Source organism: Martes martes, assembly GCF_963455335.1.
Source record: "Martes martes genome assembly, chromosome: 12".
Classification (NCBI taxonomy): domain Eukaryota; kingdom Metazoa; phylum Chordata; class Mammalia; order Carnivora; family Mustelidae; genus Martes; species Martes martes.
In genome coordinates, this window is record NC_137900.1 from 4795962 (window position 1) to 4817939 (window position 21978).

The window sequence follows — 21978 nt, forward strand, 5'->3', positions numbered from 1 at the left end:
TGGTGTTGGCTTCAAACCCTCAAGGTGGTTTCCCAGGAATAAGAGCATTTCTCAGGAACAAGAGGTTATGAGGACGGGACCTGTGTTGCCCCCAGGCTGGCCACCGGGGTTTCTGCCTCACTCCCTCACCTGGCTCTTCATCTCGTTGGCCATTTATTTCGTTTCTGTGCTTACAGCTCGGAAGAGCCGTCTGAGGATTATTTATGCTAGAGCAAGTGAGAATGCATACTGAAGAGCTTTGAGAGAAATGTGAGCCACTGCTTGAACTGTTAGTCCTTGTCGTGCCCATTACGTGCGGGGTGGAAAGGAGCCATAGTGGTCCCATCCCGCATCCTCCTGCTGCGGCCACAGAGACCACCCCCAGGGGCTGAGCCTAGGAACAGTTAACGGGGAGTCCTACCACCCAGTTAGTGGTTAGCCTGCCCCTCGGCACTGTTGACAACCAAGCCAAGTCATTCTCTGCCATGGGGACTGTCCTGAGCATGTTTAGTGACGTCCCTGGCCTCTTCCCTCTGGGAACCCCTGTGTGCTGGCAGAGCACTTGCAGCGGATCCTTTTGTGAACTCCAAGGCCTACACCAACACTAGCACGGGGCGTGCTTCTAGGTTGGTCAAGTGCCATATTTTGGTCTGGGGTTACGTCTCCCCTTTGTTATTCGCTAGGTCTCTTGCACAAAGTAAGAGCTTTGTCCGTTTTAAATTGACCTAAGAAGAGTATTCTCAGGTCTTTTGTATCTCTCTTAATTCTCGCCTTTTGTATAAAAAATGCTGTTTGGTGTTTGCAGTGTCAACATGTCTCGTAAGAATACTTGTTTTAATCTGTATATTCCTTTTCCATGTAACGTTCCTCCTCACCCAGACTGTATCTGATCAACTCCCCTGTGGTGAGAGCAGAAAACCTTCGATTTAAGGAGGAGGGTGTCCGTGATGTCTTGAAGGATGTGCTGCTCCCTTGGTACAACGCCTACCGCTTCTTCATCCAGAATGTCCTGAGGCTGCAGAAGGTGTGGGGTGGGGGCCCGGCAGGCTGGGTTGAGTTGGGTCTGCTCCAGAGCGTGGGTGGTGCTGCCAGCAGTCCCTGTGGGCGGGACTCAGGGCCATTGCTTGGGGGCGGTTGGTGAAGGTGCTGGGCAGGCTCCGCTGGCCTCAGGAGACACTGGGGCCTCCCCTGCAGAAGAGCTGCCTGGGAGGTGCATCCACTCCCCTGTTGCCCTCCCCTCATGGAATCAAGGCTGACGGCGGTGGGGGTGATGAGCCCTCCACTCCCAGGGAGGGGACACCTGATACAGGCTGCTGCAGGCAGTGCTCAGTGAGACATCGAGGTCCAGACTCTGGAAGTGAGAGACTTTCCACTGGGCCATTAGAGGGGGAAGGAGGATGGCACATGTGGTAGTGCCTGATGGCCAGGGAGGCACCATCTGAAAACCCATGTGCCTGGCTGTGCTCTCAGGGCTCCGTTTGGGGTCAGAGTCCAATACCCCTCATCTTTTTTTTTTTTTTTAAGATTTTATTTTTATTTATTTGACAGACAGAGATCACAAGTAGGCAGAGAGGCAGGCAGAGAGAGAGGAGGGAGCAGGCCCCCCGCCGAGCAGAGAGCCCGATGTGGGGCTCGATCCCAGGACCCTGGGATCATGACCTGAGCCAAAGGCTGAGGCTTTAACCCACTGAACCACCCAGGTGCCCCACCCCTCATCTTTTATGTCTAACAACTTGCAGTAGAATCACTGTGTACATTACTGTTGACTAATCTTACAACGTTAATGCTTTCTGGAAATGGGCTGGAGGCGTGAGCTGTGAATGTCGCCCTTGGGCAGGCTGGCTGTTCGCATGCTGCCACCTCTGGCTCGTCTCCCATGTGGGCTTCTCCCTGTGAGCTGAGGAGGGCAGGCGCTCTCCCCAGGCCAGGGACACCAGAGCACCACGGGGCCCACCTGGGCTTGGCCGTCAGACACCGGCTCTACCATCAGGCTCTCAGATCAGGGAAAGAGTCAGCACAGCCATTGCCCCACCAGCCTGGTGTTGCTGCTGCTTGAGGGGGGACAGGTGGAGTAGACCTTCAGCACAAAGACAGTTTTGCAAAGGGAAGAGGAGGGGGACAGAGCATTCTAGTTAAAATGGACAATTTAAGAAGAGATGTTAGTTCCTAATGCTCATGTTCGTTCTGTAGACAATCGTCCAGCCCTAGCCAGCTCTACTAGCTTTCCTTCGTTGGGTTTGAAGTAACTAAATCCTACACTTACAAGATTTTGGAATATTTCTCAACTCATAATCATTTTTGGTACAAAGGAATAATTTTTTCCTAAATTCTGTTCAGAGTAGTCAAAAATATAATTCATTAGCTGAGTACTTTATATCCCAAGTTTAGAGCTTATTTGGAAAATACTGCTAAGAATCAGTGATTTAAATTGCCACTTGGTCTGGAGTTTTGTGGATTGCTGTTGTGGGCCACTTTAGTTTAAGTGGGTTTTTTTGTTTGTTTGTTTTTAGATTTTATTTGTTTATTTGACAGAGAGAGATATAGCAAGGGAGGAAACACAAGCAGGGTGAGTGGGAAAGGAAGAAGGAGGCTCCTTGCTGAGCAGGGAGCCCAGTGTGGGGCTCGATCCCAGGACCCTGGGATCATGACCTGAGCTGAAGGCAGGTGCTTAACGACTGAGCCACCCAGGCGCCCCACAGTTTAAGTGGTTTAAAGCGTTTGTTTCTGTACAGTAATTTTCCCTAAGCCTACTGAATGTTTTAGTACTTGTCACTTCACAGGAGGAAGAAACGGAATTCCTCTACAACGAGAACACAGTTAAAGAAAGTGCCAACATCACAGACCGGTGGGTCCTGTCTTTCATGCAGTCGCTGGTTGGGTTCTTCGAGACTGAAATGGCAGGTAAATGGAAATGGAAATAAGAGTTCTTTTTGTGATGACCCTTTCGATACTTAACTGTGTTTTTTTAGAAACACAGAGGGCGTTTTATAAACATTTTGAGAGATACAGAACACTAGATAAATCCTTGTTTCTTTTAACCCCTCAAATATGATTTTGTTGAGACTTGTAGAATCATGCTGCTCAGAGGCCTGGGGGTCAGCTCAGCCTCACCCCACCGGCCACAGACACCACGCGGCCTTCCACGGTTCAAACCCACCTCCACCACCTGTTCCCTCTGGTAGGCGCTGCCCGAAGTCCTCAGGCCTCGGTTTCTTTCTCTGAAAAGTTCCTGGTGGTGTTACAAGGCTCAGACAGAGATTGTGTGCAGAGAGTAGCTGGCAGACAGGAGATGCTCAAGGAGTGCTTGTTAGCGTGTGTTTTTTAGTCTATTAAATAAGTAGTCCATGTTTAGAAAAATAAGGAAATACAGAAAAATAGTAATAAGGTGGATGTTTTCCCCATATTTGTTACATCTAACAACGAGTTGCATCTTGGACACAGGTTGGAGACATAGGTTATGTTGGTTTCATAACCTATGAAGACATAGGTTTGTCTTCTGGAGACAGAACAAACTAAGTCTGGGGGGAATTCCAGAAACTACTGAAGTAGGATACCTGACATGGGTCCGACAAAGTTGTCCCCTGTCAAGGTTAACCATCCTGCCCCAGGCGGTGCAGTAGCTCAGGCCCATGGCCTTCCTGGAATCTTGGTGCCTCGGCCCTTGGCACAAGAGGATGTTGAGTCCAGGAATTCCCACAGGCTGTCAGGCATCCTAAAGCCCACCCCCACCTGTCGAACATGCCTCAGAAGGATCATGTGACCGCTGGACAGATTGATGTAGGTGCAGATGGACATGAACATGCAAGCAGAGCTCACCACGCAGCCCAGGACACCTGCTCACCGCCTTGTCCCCATTTCTCCCGAGTGACATGAACTGTTGAAAACAGGCCTGGGGACAGCAGAGCCAAGCCACGTCCTGAGTGCATGCATGCCAGCTGGGGTCCGTCTCCTTGGAAACGAAAGGTCTGGCCGTGGTTGTTTGCACGGCCGACTGCTCTAGTAGCCCAGTGCCACAGCCTGCTGGCTTCGTACCCGTGGCCCCTCCTGGATAAGGTTCTGAGGTCTGGAGAGTCTGTAGTTCCATTAGGGAGCCCGGCAGCCACAATGTTGCTCCTACGCACGGCACACTCAAGCTGTGAGGGTTCTGTGTGCCCTCCAGGGATAACACCTGAGCACAGGGAACCCTGGCCTCCTAGAAGGTAGAGGGTGTAGCGAGCCATAGAGATGACCTCCTTCCTTCAGGCTAGGGCTCTGATCGCCACGTCACCTCTCAGAGCGAGTGGCCGCTGGCACCTCAGTTCTGGTCCTCGTGAGCCGCCCTCTGCCGTTGGCAGCTTCTCACCCTGGCAGTTTGGACCAGAGGCCTCTTAATGGACACTGAACACTTTCATTAATATAAGTTGTGTTTCTTATACTTGTTGGTCTTATTCTTGGTTTTGGTGTTTGTTTTTGTGCAACCGAGAATATCAGTTACAGGGAGGTAAATGGGAAAATCCAAAAAATAGGCCCTTACCTTAAACAAGACGGACTGAGCACTGTCACCCTCCTGCTTGCCCTCGGAATTCTCGGGGGCCCTCATGTCTTTGTCCTTTCCTGGGGCGCCCGTTCTGCTGGCAGTTTGGGCCACACATTCTCTGGAGGGGGCTGCCAGGCTCTGCATTGTTGAGCAGCTCCCTTGGGGTCCAGCTGGGATGGCTGGAATGGGTCTCCAGACACAGGCAGAGTCGCTCTAGTTGGAAAGCTCTGGCCTGTGCTGTGCCTCAGCCCCTGGTTAGAGCTGTCTGTGTGTCTAGGGTGTCTTAGTGGAGGGTCAGGGTACCGCAGTGGAAGGAAGTCAGACATGCAGCTGTGGCCTCTCCACCATGGGTCTGGAGTTTCGTTTCGTTTCGTTTCGTTCCTTTCCTTTCCTTTCCTTTCTTTCTTTCTTTCTTTCCTTCCTTCCTTCTTTGTAAAGAGAGAGAGTGAGTGAGCACAAGCAAGGAGAGCAGGTAGAGCAGACAGAGAGAGAAGCAGGCTCCCCGCTGACCAAGGAGCCTGATGCGGGACTCAGTCTCAGGACCCTGGGATCATGACCTGAGCTGAAGGCAGACGCTTAACCAACTGAGCCACCCAGGTGTCCCATGGGTCTGGGGCTTCTCTTTCTCACTGACCACGGGAGCTTGTACGCACTCACAGGGTGGGTCATGTATGCTCTCGATACTCCAACAGCCACGTAGTTCATCCTTGGGGAATGCCACCGGGGTTTTGTCACTTTGGTTCTTCCTGTCTCCTGAGCAAGCGTGGCAGCCCTGGGATGGCAAGACTGCTTGCTCTGTTTGCGTCTGGCCCTCCCTGCACCCTAGACGCTCACTTGTTCTTGCTGCCTGATCATCTGCTTTCAGCTTACAGGCTCTATACGGTGGTGCCTCGCCTGGTCAAGTTTGTGGATGTCCTAACCAACTGGTACGTCAGGATGAACCGCAGAAGGCTGAAGGTGAGTGCGCGCACGCAGTCTGCTGCTGGGAGCGGCGGAAGTGTGGGAGGGTGACCACCGAGAAACAAGAGTGTAGCCGAAAGAGAGAGGAATGTTTTCAGATGCTCTCAGTTTTTGAAGCTCTTTCTCTTTTGTCCTTTTTACATTGTCAGTCAGCTACGTTTATTGCCATTTGATAGATAGGAACCTGTAAGTTCTAGAAGTCCGGTTGCATATTTTCAAGACAACTAAGGAGAGTCCTGTCAGAGGGAAAGTCTCAGGGCCGTACAAGACTGAGCTGAGCAGATTCTCTTAAAACACAAATGGAAGTCATGCAGGTACATGCAGATGTCACAAGGGATGGCTCTAGTCTCAAGTCGGGCCTCTCCTCGCTTCTTCCTCTAGTCAGGTATGTACGGGCAGCCTATTGGGCATGTGGGCTGAGTCCTGTCCCAGGCCCGGAGGCCACACATAGACTGTGAGGGTGCCCGTGCCACGGACCGCCAGCCTGCCTTCAGATGTGGGAATGACAAAAGCCCTTCACAAAACAGTAACTTCATTTTTGTTAAAATAGATCACACACAACACGCCCACGTGCAGAGGGGCTCTCTACACTGTTGACAGCACCTGTCTCTATAATTTCATTATGGTTTTCTTTTTTTTATAATCTTTGTGTTTTTACTACAGTGAATTAGTGTCATTATTTCCTAAATACATGGTATATACATTTTTCTAAATAAGAAATCTTATCTTAAAGTAATTGATATCTTCTGTTTGTAACCATTGCCATGTGTTGCACAAGTGGCAGACGCAGCCTCCAGGCCTCAGACGCCTGGGCTCAGAGGTGGGGAGAGCAGGGCCCGCGGCGGCTGCCTGCCTGACCCTGGACGCTGTGCTGTGGCCGCCTGTCCCGGCTCCCCTGTCCTGTCTACACGCTGTGTGCTCTGTGGGGTCGCCATTCTTCATTCAACTGCCTGGATTCAAACAGTCTAATTAATGCGAGCTTCTTCGCTAGGGTGAAAACGGGGTGGAGGACTGTGTTACGGCCCTGGAGACCTTGTTCAGTGTCCTGCTGTCTCTGTGCAGACTGATGGTAAGGTGCTGGGCCTGCAGCCCTGGCATTGCAGCTGGTCTGTACTGGCCTTCCCAGAAAGAGAAATAGAGTTTTAGAACAGCTTAATTCCTTAGTTCCCTTTCAAAAATCTCATTAGCTCGTCTGTGTCAGGAAGACCTAAGAGACATTTGCTTCTAGAGCTGGGTTCTTCCTGTCCGCCCCTTGTGGCGCACGTCGGGTCAGGGTGCCGGCCTCGGGACGGCAGAGCCACAGCTCCCTGTGAGCACACACCTCATCTTCACACAGGTTCCTGTCACCATACCGGGGAAGTTCTTGAGTGCACATCTAATACACAAATACGTCACAGACGACGTTTTACTGAACATGTGTCCTGTCACTACTACTCCATCCTGAGGTCATGAGCCGTGTTCACTCCTGAACACACACGAGCAAGACCTGCCTTGTGCCTGGTGCCTCTCATCTGACCTCACTCACCTTCACCCTAGGAAGCATTTCCCCAGCTCACTGATGCGGTTTCTGAGGCGTGGGGACATGGGGGCATGGTTGGGGCTCCTGTTACTGCAGACTTCCTCTGGGTGCTTCGGGGCTCTGGCTCTACCCACCGCCGCTACAGTGCAGGGGTCCATCCCGCCAGGGTCAGAAAGTAGGGTCCTGTCCACTCGTGTGGAGCTGCTCTTTTCCTCCATCTGAGGTCAGTTGATGTCCTGTGTCCTCATGCAGGCCCCCTATACACCTTTTCTCACCGAATTGATGTACCAGAATCTAAAGCTGCTGATCGACCCCGTTTCCATCCAGGACAAGGACACACACAGCATCCACTACCTCATGCTGCCCCATGTTCGGTAAGAATCAGGTATCACTGAAGCCCCGCCTGGGCCCGGCTGCGCCTCAGTCTGCAGAGGGGCCGCCCCTTCCTCCCTCCGTGCTCGTGTCATTTGGGGTGGTCTGCCCTTCATGGAGTCCCTCTCACGCCCACTTCTGCCGTCAGGGAGGAGCTGATTGACAAGAACACGGAGAGAGCAGTTTCTCGAATGCAGTCTGTGATTGAACTTGGGCGAGTGATTCGAGACCGCAAAACCATTCCGATAAAGGTTTGATGCTTCACTTGTATTTTACACGCACAGGCCCAAATAATTACACCTTTGGAGCATTTTCTTAAAAGAGAGCAGGGGCATAATTTTTTTTCTTTTCTGCAATAAGGGTGTGAAAGACTTAGTGCTGGTTAAACCTGGTCAGTCTGGAGCTTGAGATTCGGATAAAACATTTAACATTTTACTTTCCTGCAGTTTGAAAGGCTGGCTATTTGGTAAACTGTCCCTTCCCTTTCCTCCTAGTATCCTTTGAAAGAAATTGTGGTTATCCATCGGGATCCAGAAGCTCTTCATGAGATCAAGTCTTTGGAGAAGTATATCATTGAGGTAAGAGTACGGGATTGACTTTTTGGGTCCAAATAGATTTCTTTCTTTGAGAAGATTGTTAGGACTAGTACTGTTAGTGAAGTTCATTTTGATGTATCCTTTGAAAGCTCGCTTTCATGTATCCTTTTCCTTTTGTATGTCAGCACATCCAGATACTTAACTGTCCTCTGAATCTTGCACTTTGCTTAGAATCAGCATGTGCTTTTGCCTTTTTAAAATGTCATTGTAATTCTTTAAAAGCAATTCTTAAAAAAAAAAAAAAACCTAAAAAAAAAATTTTTTTTTTAAAAAGCGATTCTAAGATCGGTGGATTTCTTTACCTTGATTGGATCACTCACTACCTTTATCCACTTCTCCAAATACTCTTTGATGACTAACCAAAAAACTCTTCCTTCAAATCATCAAGTAACAAGTGGGCATGCATCGGGCATGAGCAGCTCCAACTCTAGCACAGGTGCTGGCTGAGTCCCTTCCCGCCCATCCAGCGCTGCCTGGGGATGTTTACTGGGGCGTCCCCACTGGGCTGTGGGAAGGCCGTGTGCACCCACACACACGCATGTACACATGCACACGCCGTTGGCTTTGTGCTAGAGAGGACCATGTTTATAGTCTTCAACTTGTGTTTTTTCACCTGACAGTGTTTCTTCTTTTTTTTTTTTTTTAACATTTTATTTAGAGGGTGGGAGAGAGACAGTGGGAGAGAGTCTTAAGAAGACTCCACGCTGAGTGTGGATCCCACAACCCTGAGATCATGACCTGAGCCTAAACTAGGAGTCAGACGCTTACCCAACTGCACCACACAGGTCCGCCTCTAAGTCTAGAATCTTCTTTAGTTGAGTTTTGCTCAGCTGTCTTGAATGATCTGGACAAGAAAAATTTTTAAGTTATGTATAGAATGTACACCCATTAAAATTTTGTAACATTTTGATCACCCCCAAAAGAAACCCAGTGTTTAGCATTCACATTAGCGTTCACACGCCTTTTTTGCCCTCAAGATCCCTTCACCCCCTGGCACCCAGTAAGTTTTCTGTCCCTGGGTGTGGCTGTTCTGGATGGTTCATGTAAATGGAACCCGACAGCAAGTGGTCTTTTGAGGCTGACTTCCTTCACTTGGCACCAGGGGTCCAATTCGTGGTACAGCCTATGTCCATGCCTCAGTCCTTTATTGCGCTGAGTAGTAGTCTATTGGGTAGATGGATCACATTTTGTTTATCCTTTCACAGCTGATGGACATTGGGGTGCTTCCACTTTTTGGCTGTTGTGACCAATGTTGTTTGAACGTTTGTGTGCAAGTTTTTGGAGTCACATGTTTTCATATCCGTCTTTCTTTTTCATCTTGGCTGCCAACTATATAGGAGTTGAACGTCCGAAAGGTTACTCTGTCTACAGATAAAAACAAGTATGGCATTCGCCTAAGGGCAGAGCCTGATCACATGGTCCTGGGGAAGCGTCTGAAGGGAGCCTTCCGGGCGGTGATGACGTCCATCAAGCAGCTGAGCAGTGAGGAGCTGGAGCGCTTCCAGGAGAGCGGTGGGTGTCTGCCCCTTCCTGGCGCCACCTTCCACCTGGGCTCCTTCACTTACACTGTCACTGAGCTGCATAACAAGTAATTCTGATAATGGAAGGAAATGATCCCCGAACCATCACCTGTCCATTGACTACAGACTGATTGCCTGCTCCGTGCTGGTCCACGTGGCACGGAAATCCCAGCACAGACATCCCGACGCGGACGGGCCCAGAAGCACAGGCTTACAGTGTAGAGATCACACTGTAGTTACAAATGTCGAGTTTTTCACACCTACATTTTTATATTTTATGTTTTTTTTATTCTGCATTTTTACTTTACTTAAGTCATTAGTCTGTAAAGTGCTATTTGCAGACCATTGTGTGGTTTTTCTTCGTGGGCGCGCCGGTCCCATTGCTAACTCCAGACTGCTTCCGTTCTTCCGCTGTTGCCGGTAGTTCTGCAGTGAGCATTTTCACATGTACATGTTCTATGCAGTTGATTCCTTCGGGCTAGATTTCTAGGTAGAATGACTGATAGCACTGAGTTCTGCACATGCTAATAGGAGCCTAGAAACTACCCTAGTGAGAGAGCGCGCAGACCCCCAGTATCAGGTTCACTGTTATTGGATGTTGCTTGTGAGAAAAGCATGATGGTGTTTGGAGGTGTCTGAATGAAGACTAGAGTACGTTTCGACAGAAAAGATTAAAGCAGGTTTTGAAACAGGGACTTAACAATGAGGTCTGGACCTGCCTCAAGGGAGAACTGGATCAGAACTTACCATGGTCTCTCTAAGACATCAAGAATTCGTAGTTTGGTCCCTTATTTGGGCAAGACTGGATTTTGGACTAATTCAGCAAATACTTTTTAAAGCTCTTATGTTTGGCTGGCCCTGGGAATCCAGAAAAGAGTGAGACAGATGTCCTTACCCTCATCGTGCTGGCCAATAGTGAAGATTCACTATTCGTAGTTTTGATAAGTGCTCTGAAGGGAAAGCCTAGGACAGTAGGAGGAAGTTAGGAAAGGGGACTGAGCCCCTCCTTCCTCTCCTTTAGGGGACTTTCCAGGCACCCAGGAATTCTCAGCTCTGTCATAAGTAGAATCCTCTGGGGCCTTGGTATGACTGCTTAATCTTGGGGCACAAGGTGTTTGTTTGTTAGGGTTCCCTGTGAAGGTGAAAATCATAAGCACAGAGGAGTCACGAGGAGAGATAAAAGAACTCAGAAATCAGATGACTGCTTGTAGGGAATTGAGAGAAATGTCCCTCAAAGTCCTCACATTTTTAGATGAAATGTAAGAAACCTGGCGACTAAAAGTTGAGTTATTACTAGCTTAACTTGATTTGTTAGATTAACAAAACCTTTGATGCAACTTCAGATCACAAATCTAAGCGTTTCAACAGATAGCCCAAATACTTAAAAATCCTTGAAATAATCCTGGTTTGAAACCAAGGCCTGTAGCTTCAAAACTACTTTCTGAGTGGATTTCTGCACTATTGGAAAGCAAAACAGTTTTCAGAACAGAGTGACATAATCAAAATGACAGCCCAATGCTCAGATACCCGGAAAATCATTGTGGACGACCACAGCAGGCTTCCCTGAAAGCAGGCATCGCCATCATTCGCTCTGCCTGCTGTGGGAGGATGGCATCCAGAACTTGACCACTTGTTCACTTCATTCCCTCCCCACCCTACTCAGCAGATAGTGGAGCACCGGGGTCCTGCAGCCAGTGAGTGTTGGGCCTGGGTCCCCTTGGGCTCTGCAGCCTGCTCTCTTTAGTATATCGTGCACTCTGTGTTTATGGTGGGGATACGTCGCCTCCTGGCACATGCCTTTGGACCTGGGGACTTACTTACACGGGTGGACGTTGGCAGCAATTTAACTGTCCTCAAGGCAGCATGGGGAAGTATAAGGGATATGAGTTGGGAGGACATGATCTCTTGAAGTCTCCACAGCTTGATGCTGTGAAGTTTTTATTAAAAACTGGCATAATGTGCTATAGCTGGGCGGTATGTGGAGGAAGATGCAGGGGGGCTGACTCACAGTGGCAGTTGCTTCTCCGGCAGGGACCATTGTTGTAGAAGGCCATGAGCTACATGAAGAGGACATCCGCCTCATGTACACATTTGATCAGACAACAGGAGGGACAATGCAGTATGAAGCACACTCAGATGCCCAGGTATGTTTCTCTTCCCTGGAACGTTTCTTTACCAAAAGATAACATAAGAAGAAAAAGTATTTGCTTCTGCCTTTCCTGAGTGTTGAGCTCAGCTGGTCTCCTGACCAGCTGATTTCCTGAGCTGGTCTCAGAGTACAGTAAACCAGATATCCATTTTAGATTGGCTTTATTAAGTTGCTCCATTGTATGCTCTTAACACGTGCACGTCTTTTTTTTTCTTTTTTAATCTTTATTAGAGAGAAAACATGAGCGGGGGTGGGGCAGGGAGGGGTAGAGGGAAAAGTAGACTTCCCGCTGAGTGGGGAGCCTGATGCGGGACTCGATCCCAGGACCCTGGGATCATGACTGAGCCAAAGGCAGGCTCTTAGCCTACTGAGCCACCTAGGTGCCCCGACATGTGCATTTCTTTAGCATATATGAAATTGACATTTTATGACGTCTGCTTGCAATTGTCTTGAGTGTTGGGTCCTACCAAAATGATTAAGATGTAACCCCACCCTTCAAGGAATGACCCAGTCATAGAGACAGAAAAGTAAGATAATTCTTACTCCTCTGCCTAATAAGTTATCTGGTAGGAATGAGCACAGAGAGGGGTTCCTCTCCGAAGCCTGGTGTGGAGGCAGGCAGGGGACAGACATCCTGGAGGGGGATGTGCAGCAGTTTTGGATTCTGAGGTCAGTGCTTTTTGTCGTGATCGATCAGAGCGTTTCTCTTTGCTCTTGACCAGACTTTTCTGGGCAGACAGATCACAAGATCTCGGGTGGGAGTGGGGGACTTGTGGAAGTTCCATGTAAGGAAGACCAGCCCCCTCAAATTCCTCAAGCCTTTTGCAGTGGCTTGAATGAGACGTAGGCCGAGCTCCATGTGGCCAGACAGCGTGAGGAGCCACCTGTGAAGAAGCTGGGAAAGGAGGGCGAGAAAGTGTGTAAACACCCTGATGGCGGCCAGCCTGAGGACGGCACTGAAGGAAGTGTCCTCATTTTCTGAGATTAATGACACGGTTCATATACTATGGGCTGGGGTGGCCCTGCCCTGCCACCCACCTCCAGTTCCGCTCTCATGAAGTAGAGTAAATTGTTCATCTTTCTGATAAAGTTTCATCAGAAACGTCCATGCTGCTGGGGCGCCTGGGTGGCTCAGTGGATTAAGCCTCTGCCTTCAGCCCAGGTCATGATCTCAGGGTCCTAGGATGGAGCCCCGCATCCAGCTCTCTGCTTAGCAGGGAGCCTGCTTCCCCATCTCTCTCTCTGCCTGCTGCTCTGCCTACTTGTGATCTCTCTCTGTCAAATAAATAAATAAAATCAAAAAAAAAAAAAAAAAGAAAGAAAGAAACATCCATGCTGGGACACCTGGGTGGCTCAGTCAGTGAAGTCTGCCTTTAGCTCAGGTCATGATCTCAGGGTTCTGAGATCCAGCCCCACATCGGGCTCCCTGCTCAATGGGGAGCCTGCTTCTCCCTGTCCCTCAGACCCTCCCCCTACTTGTGCATTCTCTCTCTCTCTCTCTCTTTCTGACAAATAAATAAAATCTTTAGAAAGAAAGAAAAAAGAAACAAACGTCCATGCAGCTAGTGCTTGATTTACAAGCGTATCTCCCTCCATGTTGGCAGTGACACCAGTCCTCACTGTGTCTGTGCTGGTGGTGACACTCTTATCTTTACGTCATCATTGACAGCCTTCACTACAGATGGCATAGGAAGTAGATGAAGTCAGCACGAAGATGACCGTTTAAATCATAATAAACATGTTGTGGTTCCCTGGGAAACCATGTGTTGAATCAGGCTGACAGACCAAAGGCTGGAAAGTCTCCTGGCTGAAGAAAACAACAGGGGCTGTTCTGGGGCCTTCGTGGGCTCATTGGCGGTATGAAGGGCCCCGCAGCCCTGACCCCACTTCCTGCAAGGGCAGTGACTGCTTGTCACACAGACGAGGAATAATTACACGGGAGACACCGCTCCTCCATCTCCTGTGAGCGGCACCCACAGAAAGGAAGGAGTCACTGGACCTGTCCTGGCGGAAGGAGTAGCTCCTTGCAAGCACCTGAACTGTAGCAAAACTAGTTTAATTTTATCTTCTTTGCTCAGTGAGATGAATAAATAGCACTACATGACAGACTTCTCAGAATTTAACTTAAATACAGTTGTGCTGAGTTTGAGAGAATCATCCCTCCTTGTGCGGTTGTCATGCGGTGCACTGTTCTTTCCTGCAGGTTTTGGTTCTCTTAGATGTCACTCCCGACCAGTCAATGGTGGATGAAGGAGTGGCTCGGGAGGTCATCAATCGCATCCAGAAACTTCGCAAAAAGGTCAGTTTGTCACATTAAAAACAAGCTGACTTGTCTGGGGGTTTTTTTGTTTGGTTTTTTGGTTGTTGGGTAGGACAGGAAAGGCAGGTAATATAAATCATTGTAATTGACTAATGATAATTAGTCACTCATTTATGGTCTGTTCAGTTGTGCTTGTGGGAAAAGTAGGCCCTTCCACTCCCTACTCTTTCACGCTAAGCTGGACATGGCTGTTGTGTTTCTCTGACCAGGAGCTTTTAGCAAAGCTGTGCCCCTTGTCCACCTTTTTCAGTTCCCCATGGTTTCCACAGGATCATCTGGATGGGTAGCCCTCCTTACTGGTGCAGGTCATCAGGGAGGACAGTGGGTGTCTGAGGAAGGGCATCTAGCTCAGGGAGACATTACTGGATCTGGACAGAGGGGTGGCTCTTCCTCACTGGGGAGCTGGGAGCCAGGAGCTCCCACCCCTCAACCCTGAAGAGGGATTTCCCCATCCAAGGAGGGTCTCCCACCCCTGGCCCTGAGAGGCTCCCTCACCCTGACCAGAACGGGGGCTCCCACCTGCCCTCCTCAGGCCAGGTGTCTTGAGACCTATAGTTCTAGGTCTCAGGAGTCCACTTCAGCAGGTTAATGGGATACTTGGGAGCTCTGCCTCAGTTCAGAGTTTTGTGAGTGGGTTTCTACACAGTCAGTCCTTTGTTTCAAAGGATTGGGCAGGAGCCTGTATGCTCCCATAATGATTCAGCACAAGACTGTCAGCTCTGTTCAACAACACCACATATTTTGATTAACAAATGTGCTTCCCTTTTAAATTTTTTTATGTGCTTTCAGTGCAATCTGGTTCCAACTGATGAAATAACAGTTTATTATAAAGCAAAGTCTGAAGGGAAGTATCTGAATAATGTTATCGAAAGCCACGCAGAGTTCATATTTGCCACCATAAAGGCTCCCTTGAAACCGTATCCAGTTCCAACGTCAGATAAAGTCCTTATTCAAGAAGAAACACAGGTGAGTTCTGGATTTGTTGAACTACGAAGAGATGTAACGTTAGGTTTTATGTTGTTTGTGGAGTAATCTCTTGATATTCTGTCCCCAGTAGCAACTGGCATAATTCTCAGTCCTAAAGTACTGGGTGGGTTCAGTGTCCAGAGAGGAGAGAGAGGGAAGGTGGGGAAGGTAGCCAGGGAGGTGCATGAGAGTTGCCAGGAAACCAGGGGCTATATGGGCTTGCTTTTCCTAAAACCAGGGAAGTTAATATTGTGGATTCTGTGACTGTTCAAGGCAAATAACAGTTGACTTGAAGAGCAGTTGGCTTTTTTTTTTTTTTAAAGATTTTTTTTTTATTTATTTGACACAGAGAGAGATCACAAGTAGGCAGAGAGGCAGACAGAGGGGCAGGCAGAGGGGGAGGGGGAAGCAGGCTCCCTGCAGAGCAGAGAGCCCGATGCGGGCCTCAATCCCAGGACCCTGAGATCATGACCTGAGCCGAAGGCAGAGGCTTAACCCACTGAGCCACCCAGGCGCCCAGCAGTTGACTTTTATGGTAGTAGGTTTTACATAAAATTACAGTTTCATTTCCTATTGGCACATTTTAGATAGAACTATGAAAATCTGATTCCAAGATATAGAAGATATTGGCCATAATTAAGAAATAGGTCATTTATAATAGGGGAAGGAGTTGATTCAGTCACTGACTCTGCCATGTCTTCCTTGTCTGTTCCTCCTTTCTATGGAAGGAGATAGACAGTATAGACAGGCAGGGGTTGGATGTCACTGTTTGTCTTTTCAGTGGGGCAAATTACAAGATGGTTTCATTTTCTGTTCTGCATTTATTTAAGAGAACAAGGTGAAAAGAGAAACATGAAAAGTCATAACTTTTGACTGTTTTAGTGATGAGATTGCATATGCGCTCAGAATCGTACAGAGCTCTCAGTGTGAGAAGTAGCTGCAGGGTGAGTTGGTGACGTGGTCAGTGCTGCATGCAGTTACTCAGGCGCATCCTCTCATGTGCTCAGTTAAAGGGTTCTGACCTGGAAATTACAATCACCAGAGGATCATCCCTGCCTGGTCCTGCTTGTGCATATGTCAATCTTAACATTTGTACAAATGGCCGCGAGCAAGGTAAGAGTAAATGAGCCCCGTGGGTTGAACTTTACTTTTTAGTTAAACCTATGAATGTCTTTAAGGCTATTGTAAGAAAATTAGTGAACTCGTATGACTTCCTCTTTCTAACTGCCCTCAGAATGAATCCACACAAGTGAAGGGTTGGACTTGCACTTCCAGGAAGATGGGCTAGACATGCTTTCCCTGCTCTTCCCACAAAGTACAACCAAACACCCTGGGTGTGATACATAAAAGCAAATGTCAGAAGACTCCTATAGGGGGAGGGAAGAGGGCTGGCTTTTCTTTTTGCCTCATACATCCCAGTCTCGGAGCTGAAGAAGCCGGCAACCCGGAAATGCCTAGTGCAAACAAAAGTGCTCCAATTAAATCCTTCTCTCTCTAGCTAGAAAACAAGGAGAGGTATAGCCTAGCAAGACAGAAAACTTCTAGACAGTATCTGCTCTACTCTAGCCACATATAACAGAAGAAACGGGCCCCACTAGCACTCCCGCCAGCAAAGACCAAGTGGGGAGCCTAGACCTTTGCCAGGAGCCTCAGGCCTCTTCCACTTCGTGATGTCCGAGAAGCTCATAGTGAGCTGGGACTTTCATCCTACTTAGGCAGGTCAGGTCTTGATCTCAGGATTGTGAATTCAAGCCCCACATTTGGCTCGCCAGCATGGAGCATACTTAAAAAATAAAATAAAATTATCTGACAGAACATAAAGCAGCCGTAATAGAAATGTTCCACGCTGGGACACCTGGGTGGCTCAGTTGGTTGAGTGGCTGCCTTCGGCTCAGGTCATGATCCCGGCGTCCTGGGATTGAGTCCCACATCGGGCTCCTTGCTCGGCGGGGAGCCTGCTTCTCCCTCTGCCTGCCACTCTGTCTGCCTGTGCTCACTCCCTCTGACAAAAAAATAAATAAAATCTTAAAAAAAAAGAAAAAAAATGTTCCACGGAGCAATTACAAACACAAAGGAAACAAATAAAAATAGGAAGCCTCAGCTAAGAAGTGGATATTAAGCATCAAATGAAAACTTTAAAACTGATAAATGTAAGACTAGAATACAAAACCCAGTGGATGGGCACAACGACAGAACAGAAGGGACAGGAAAGAATCTGTGAACTGGAAGATAGAACAATAGAAATTACCCATTCTGAACAAAAGAGAGTTTTTATAAATCAGAAAAAAAATGAACAGAGTCTTAAGGATCTGTGGGATATTAACAGAAGTTGAATATTCTGTTACTGAATTCTGACAGAATAAGAAGGAACAACAGGACTGAAAGTATTGAGAGAAATAATGACTGAGAACTTATAAACTTGGCAATACATGATTCAAGAAGCTGAGAGAAACCAATGAAAAATTCACATGGAGACATCACGTAGGCAAACTTGTGAAAGCTGAAGGCAAAGAACACATCCTAAAAGCAGCGAGAGAATGTGCTCCCCTAACTTACAGGGGAAAACGATTGGAACGGTATTGGATTTCTCATCAGAAACCTCAGAGGCCAGATGGCAGAATGTTAGAAGAGGGGTGCTGTCAACCCAAAATTCTATATCAAGCAGAATATCTTTCATGGTGAAGAGTAAATCAAGACATCCCCAAGTGAAAGGAGACGAAGAGTTCATTGCTAGCAGTACTTAAACTAAAAAAAAGTAGGTAGAGGAAACTCACAAAACAAAGAAAATGACAGAAGAAATGTAGGGATATCGGGACAGAAGAAACAACAGTAGAAAGAGTCAAAATATAGGTAAATGCAGCAGACGTTCTTACTTGAATTTTCTAAATTATTTGATGGTTGTAACAAAACCTATATAACATTTCAGTGTATATACAAGAAATATTTAAGAAAACTAAAAGAGGGGAAGAGCAAAGTGATAGAAGGGAGATCAGGTTTCTGTGCTTCCCTCAAACTGGTCAAATGCCAACACCAGTAGGGTGGGTCTTAGTGTGCATATGTGGTACCACCGTTATAACCACTAAACCAGCCTGTTCCTGGAGAGTCACACAAAAACACTATAGAAATAAAAATGGAGTCGTAAAATATATTCATATAACCCACAGGAGGCCTAGAGAAAGAAAACAGAACAAGTGGAAAGCAGCAAATAAGACGGAAAGCTTAAGCTTACCATCAGTAATTATACTAAATGGGGGAGGGGTCTGGCCGGCCCAGTTAGGGGAGCGTGCAACTCTTTTTTTTTTTTTTTTAAAGATTTTTACTTATTTATTTGGCAGAGACACAGCGAGAGAGGGAACACAAGCAGGGGGAGTAGGAGAGGGAGAAGCAGGCTTCCCGCTGAACAGGGAGCCTGATGCGGGGCTCGATTCCAGGACCCTTGGATCATGACCTGAGCCGAAGGCAGACGCTTAACAACTGAGCCACCCAGGCACCCCAAGAGGGAGTGTGCAACTCTTGGTCTCCGGGTCATGAGTTCAAGTTCCACCTTGGGCGTAAAGAGTACTTTTAAAAAATAATAATAATAGGGGCTCCTGGGTCACTCAGTCAGTTAAGTGTCTGCCAGGGTCCTAGGGGTCCTAGGATCGAGCCCCACATCGATCTGTAGGAGGAGGAATGAATATGAATAAAATGAATTAATAAAATCTTTTTTAAAAATTAAACAAAGCAAGAATGTTTATGTTCATTTCTGTAAAGTATCCTTCATAGCAAGGAAAGTCAATAGTGATGTTAAATAATGCTACAAATGTCAATCCCACATTTGATCATTATGCTTTCAGCAGAGCTGCAAACCACAAAAGAGAGAGCTGACAGCTTTAAAGGAGAATGAGAAAATTCCGTTTCAGTTTGAAAATTGAATATATACCTCTTTCAGCAATCAATAGAAGAGCTAGACAGAAAACCAGAGTCGAATCAACATTAATGGAACAGCTCACCCAGCAGCAGCAGAACGTCCGTTCTGTTCAAGCTCCCGCAGGACATTTACCAAGCTGCATTGTAGGCTAGGCCATGAAACTCCTCAACATATTTAGGGATTGAAATCATAGAGAAAATGTTGTCTGACGAATTATTTATTTCTGCTTTGTGAAAGATCCTGTGGAAAGGATGAAAGCCTGAGCCACAATGCAGGCAGTGGTCCTTGCAAACCATTTTGCCCCCCAGGTGTGTCCAGAGAACACGAAGAACTCTCCCCACTTATAATTTAAAAAGATCCAGGTAGACAGTGGGGAAAAGACATGAGCAGGTGTTGCAGAGGGAACATACAGGTGGTGTGTTTTCCTGGATTTTTCTTTCAAATTTAACATCTTTTTCCTTTAGTTTTACTTATATTTGTGGTTCTTTAGGTGGAGTATTGCTTCTGGAAAATCCAAAAGGCGATAACAGGTTGGACCTTTTAAAGCTGAAGAATGTTATTACTAGTATTTTTGGCGTGAAAGATACCGAACTGGCTGTCCTCCATGGTGCCGCAGGTATGTAGAAAGTCGGGAGCTGGCCTCTGACTTTCTGAGGGGGCGTCGTTTGGTATTGGTTCTGCTCCACAACCGTGCCTTCCTTCCAAGTCTGGGTTGGCCAGGCCCTTGGCAGCCCTGGCCCTGCGTCTCTGGGCCCCTGCTGGGATGGTGACAGCATCTGACGTTGTGAACCTGCCCTCATTCCTGCCCAGATGGAAAACGTCTCTGTGCCCCTCCGGAGATGGAGCCTTCCACCCTGTCCACTCCATGTTAGCCTCAGGCTGGGGTCCAGGCGTCAGAGACTCCCTGTTGTGCTTTGCCTTTAGTAATCATAGTGCCTGTGTCTTGCTAGACAAGATTCTCAGTAAGACGAGCCTAAACTAAGAGAGAGACATGTTGAAGTCCTTCCGCTGCATGCTACCAAATGTGACCTTTGGAGACAGGGTCGTTGCCAGTGTGATTAGATAATAAGGGTGTGCCCAGGAGCACACAGGGACATGGCCGTGTGATGACAAAGGCAGGGCTGGAACGGGGGAACTGCAAGCAGATGGCTAGGAGCCTCCAGGAGCTAGAAGGAGGACAGGGAGAGCTGCCTGCAGGCTTCTGAGGGGGCAGGGCCCACGGACCTTGATTTTGACACCTCACCTCCCAAATTGGAACCGGTAGATTTCTGTTTGCCGTAAGCCCCATGTTTGTGATTCTTAATGGCAGCCACATGAGACAAGTACACCCTCTTTGATAAGAATCTGGATGCTCGTTTCCAGAAAATTCTAAATAGCCTAAAAGAGGAGATGTAATTGGCCAACGAACACAGGCAAGCTGCTGGGCCACGACAGATGGGCAGAGACTAGGGCAGGCTCATGGTGTCAGATGCCATCACCCTCTGTGACGCAGCCCGAAGGAGTTCCGGGAAGCCACAGGTGTGAGTCCAGAATGGAGGTCCTACAGCCCCTATTCCTCCAGGACCTACCCCAGCCGTGTTTGCGACCCTAAGCAGTGTTCAGTTGTAGATCAATGAGATCTGCATGTGTCCCTGCGTCTTGCTGTTTTTCACATGTGTTCTTGAGTCAAATGATCTGTTTTCTTCTGACTATAATTATCATGTTTTAATATAAGGCTTCCTTTCACAGTGAAGTTTAGTGTTCTGACGTAGGAGATTTTACGAGGATCTGCAAAAATACTAAGTACTAAAAGGAGAAAAAACAATTTTCTATATGTTTTTGTTATTACTATTATGTGGTTGGTTTTGCAGTGTGCACATCTCCTGCTATTTATTTGCATGTCATTTAAGTCTCATTTTATAGAGAAGGCCATGTCCTTTGATAAAGAGAAATTAGTAGAAACATCGCTACAAAGATAAAGGATAGTTTAATAATTAAGTAGGATCAAGTGAATGACTTCAGCTCTGCACTGTATATCCTGAAAGAGTGATTTGTTGTTGCTGTTTTTGTTGTTACTTCTAGAAATACGAAACCAGACTGACTTACTGAGTCTCAGTGGGAAAACCCTTCGCGTGGCAGCGGGGTCTGCCCCCGCTGTGGTGGATGGCCCCGGCACTGCGCTCTGCCGCTACATCAACCTGCAGCTCCTGAACGCAGGCCCGCAAGGTGCGCGTCCCCCAGCCACCAACCCTGTGCCGGCGGGGGTGAGGGGCTGGCAGCCGGGTTTCCGTTCACGGCCTGCCTTGCACGCAGTGCATTAAGGTGTGCGCTCCAATCTGCCCTGGGGAGCACACAGGCTGGCTTCTTTTGGTGTGTTTGTGTGGAAACACCCTCCATCTGGCAGTCAGGAGGTGGAGTGACCTGACACGTAAACATTACCGCTAAATGAAGTGGAATTAAGTGCCATCGCTTAAATGTTTTTTGCCTTTTTTTTTTCCTCGAAAGTGTTCTGAAATCTGATGTACATATCCATGCTTCGGTCAACAGACTAGCTGGCTATTTATTTTTCCTGGATATCTTGGGCCCTCACTGTGCACAGCATGTGTTTATGGAGTATTTCTTCCCCAGCTGTGGGGGTTTATACCCGTGGGGATTTCCATTGTCCCTGCCCCTTCCCCTCTGCAGTCTGGACACCAGGCCCCCGGGCCCTGCTGGTTCTTGGAGCTTCTCCTCTGCAAAGGGGCCGGCAGAGGGACGGGGTTGGTGAGGGGGCTGCACTCTCAGGACCTGACCCAGTGGTGGTTTCTTCTACAGAGTGTGTAAAGGGAACAGTGGGCACACTCCTTCTGGAAAACCCCCCCGGGCAGAACGGACTCACCCACCAGGGCCTTCTGTATGAGGCAGCCAAGGTGTTTGGTCTTCGCAGCAGGAAGCTCAAGCTGTTTCTGAACGAGACTCAGACACACGGTGAGAGGACACCACGTGCTATAGCTGCACTCCATTGCTGATTGTCTTTTTGCTCTTTTCTAGAAATTTGCCATATTAGAGTGTTAAAATAATTAAAAGGATGATTGCTTTTTGCATTGAAAATAATGTTAAAGTATATTAGTAAGTTATTAAAAACACATGCTTCTAGATAAAGTAGCATCTATTTGCCAATTCTAAGATCACTCTCTTCCCAAAGGATTGGAA

At 47.8% G+C, this 21978-nt stretch overlaps 1 protein-coding gene across 3 annotated transcripts in view; it reads left to right on the forward strand.

Annotated features, from left to right (window-relative positions):
- Positions 1-21978, forward strand: part of IARS1 (isoleucyl-tRNA synthetase 1) — a 71829-nt gene that overhangs the window by 42349 nt on the left and 7502 nt on the right. For all 3 annotated transcript variants that reach the window (XM_080820696.1, XM_080820697.1, XM_080820698.1), the window contains exons 19-33: positions 859-1003; positions 2760-2880; positions 5361-5452; positions 6447-6524; positions 7227-7348; positions 7495-7597; positions 7841-7924; positions 9280-9454; positions 11494-11606; positions 13815-13910; positions 14721-14897; positions 15905-16010; positions 19298-19423; positions 20869-21012; positions 21601-21753. In XM_080820696.1, the coding sequence (XP_080676822.1) occupies positions 859-1003; positions 2760-2880; positions 5361-5452; positions 6447-6524; positions 7227-7348; positions 7495-7597; positions 7841-7924; positions 9280-9454; positions 11494-11606; positions 13815-13910; positions 14721-14897; positions 15905-16010; positions 19298-19423; positions 20869-21012; positions 21601-21753 (1835 nt within the window). The remainder of the gene's footprint in view (positions 1-858; positions 1004-2759; positions 2881-5360; positions 5453-6446; positions 6525-7226; positions 7349-7494; positions 7598-7840; positions 7925-9279; positions 9455-11493; positions 11607-13814; positions 13911-14720; positions 14898-15904; positions 16011-19297; positions 19424-20868; positions 21013-21600; positions 21754-21978) is intronic.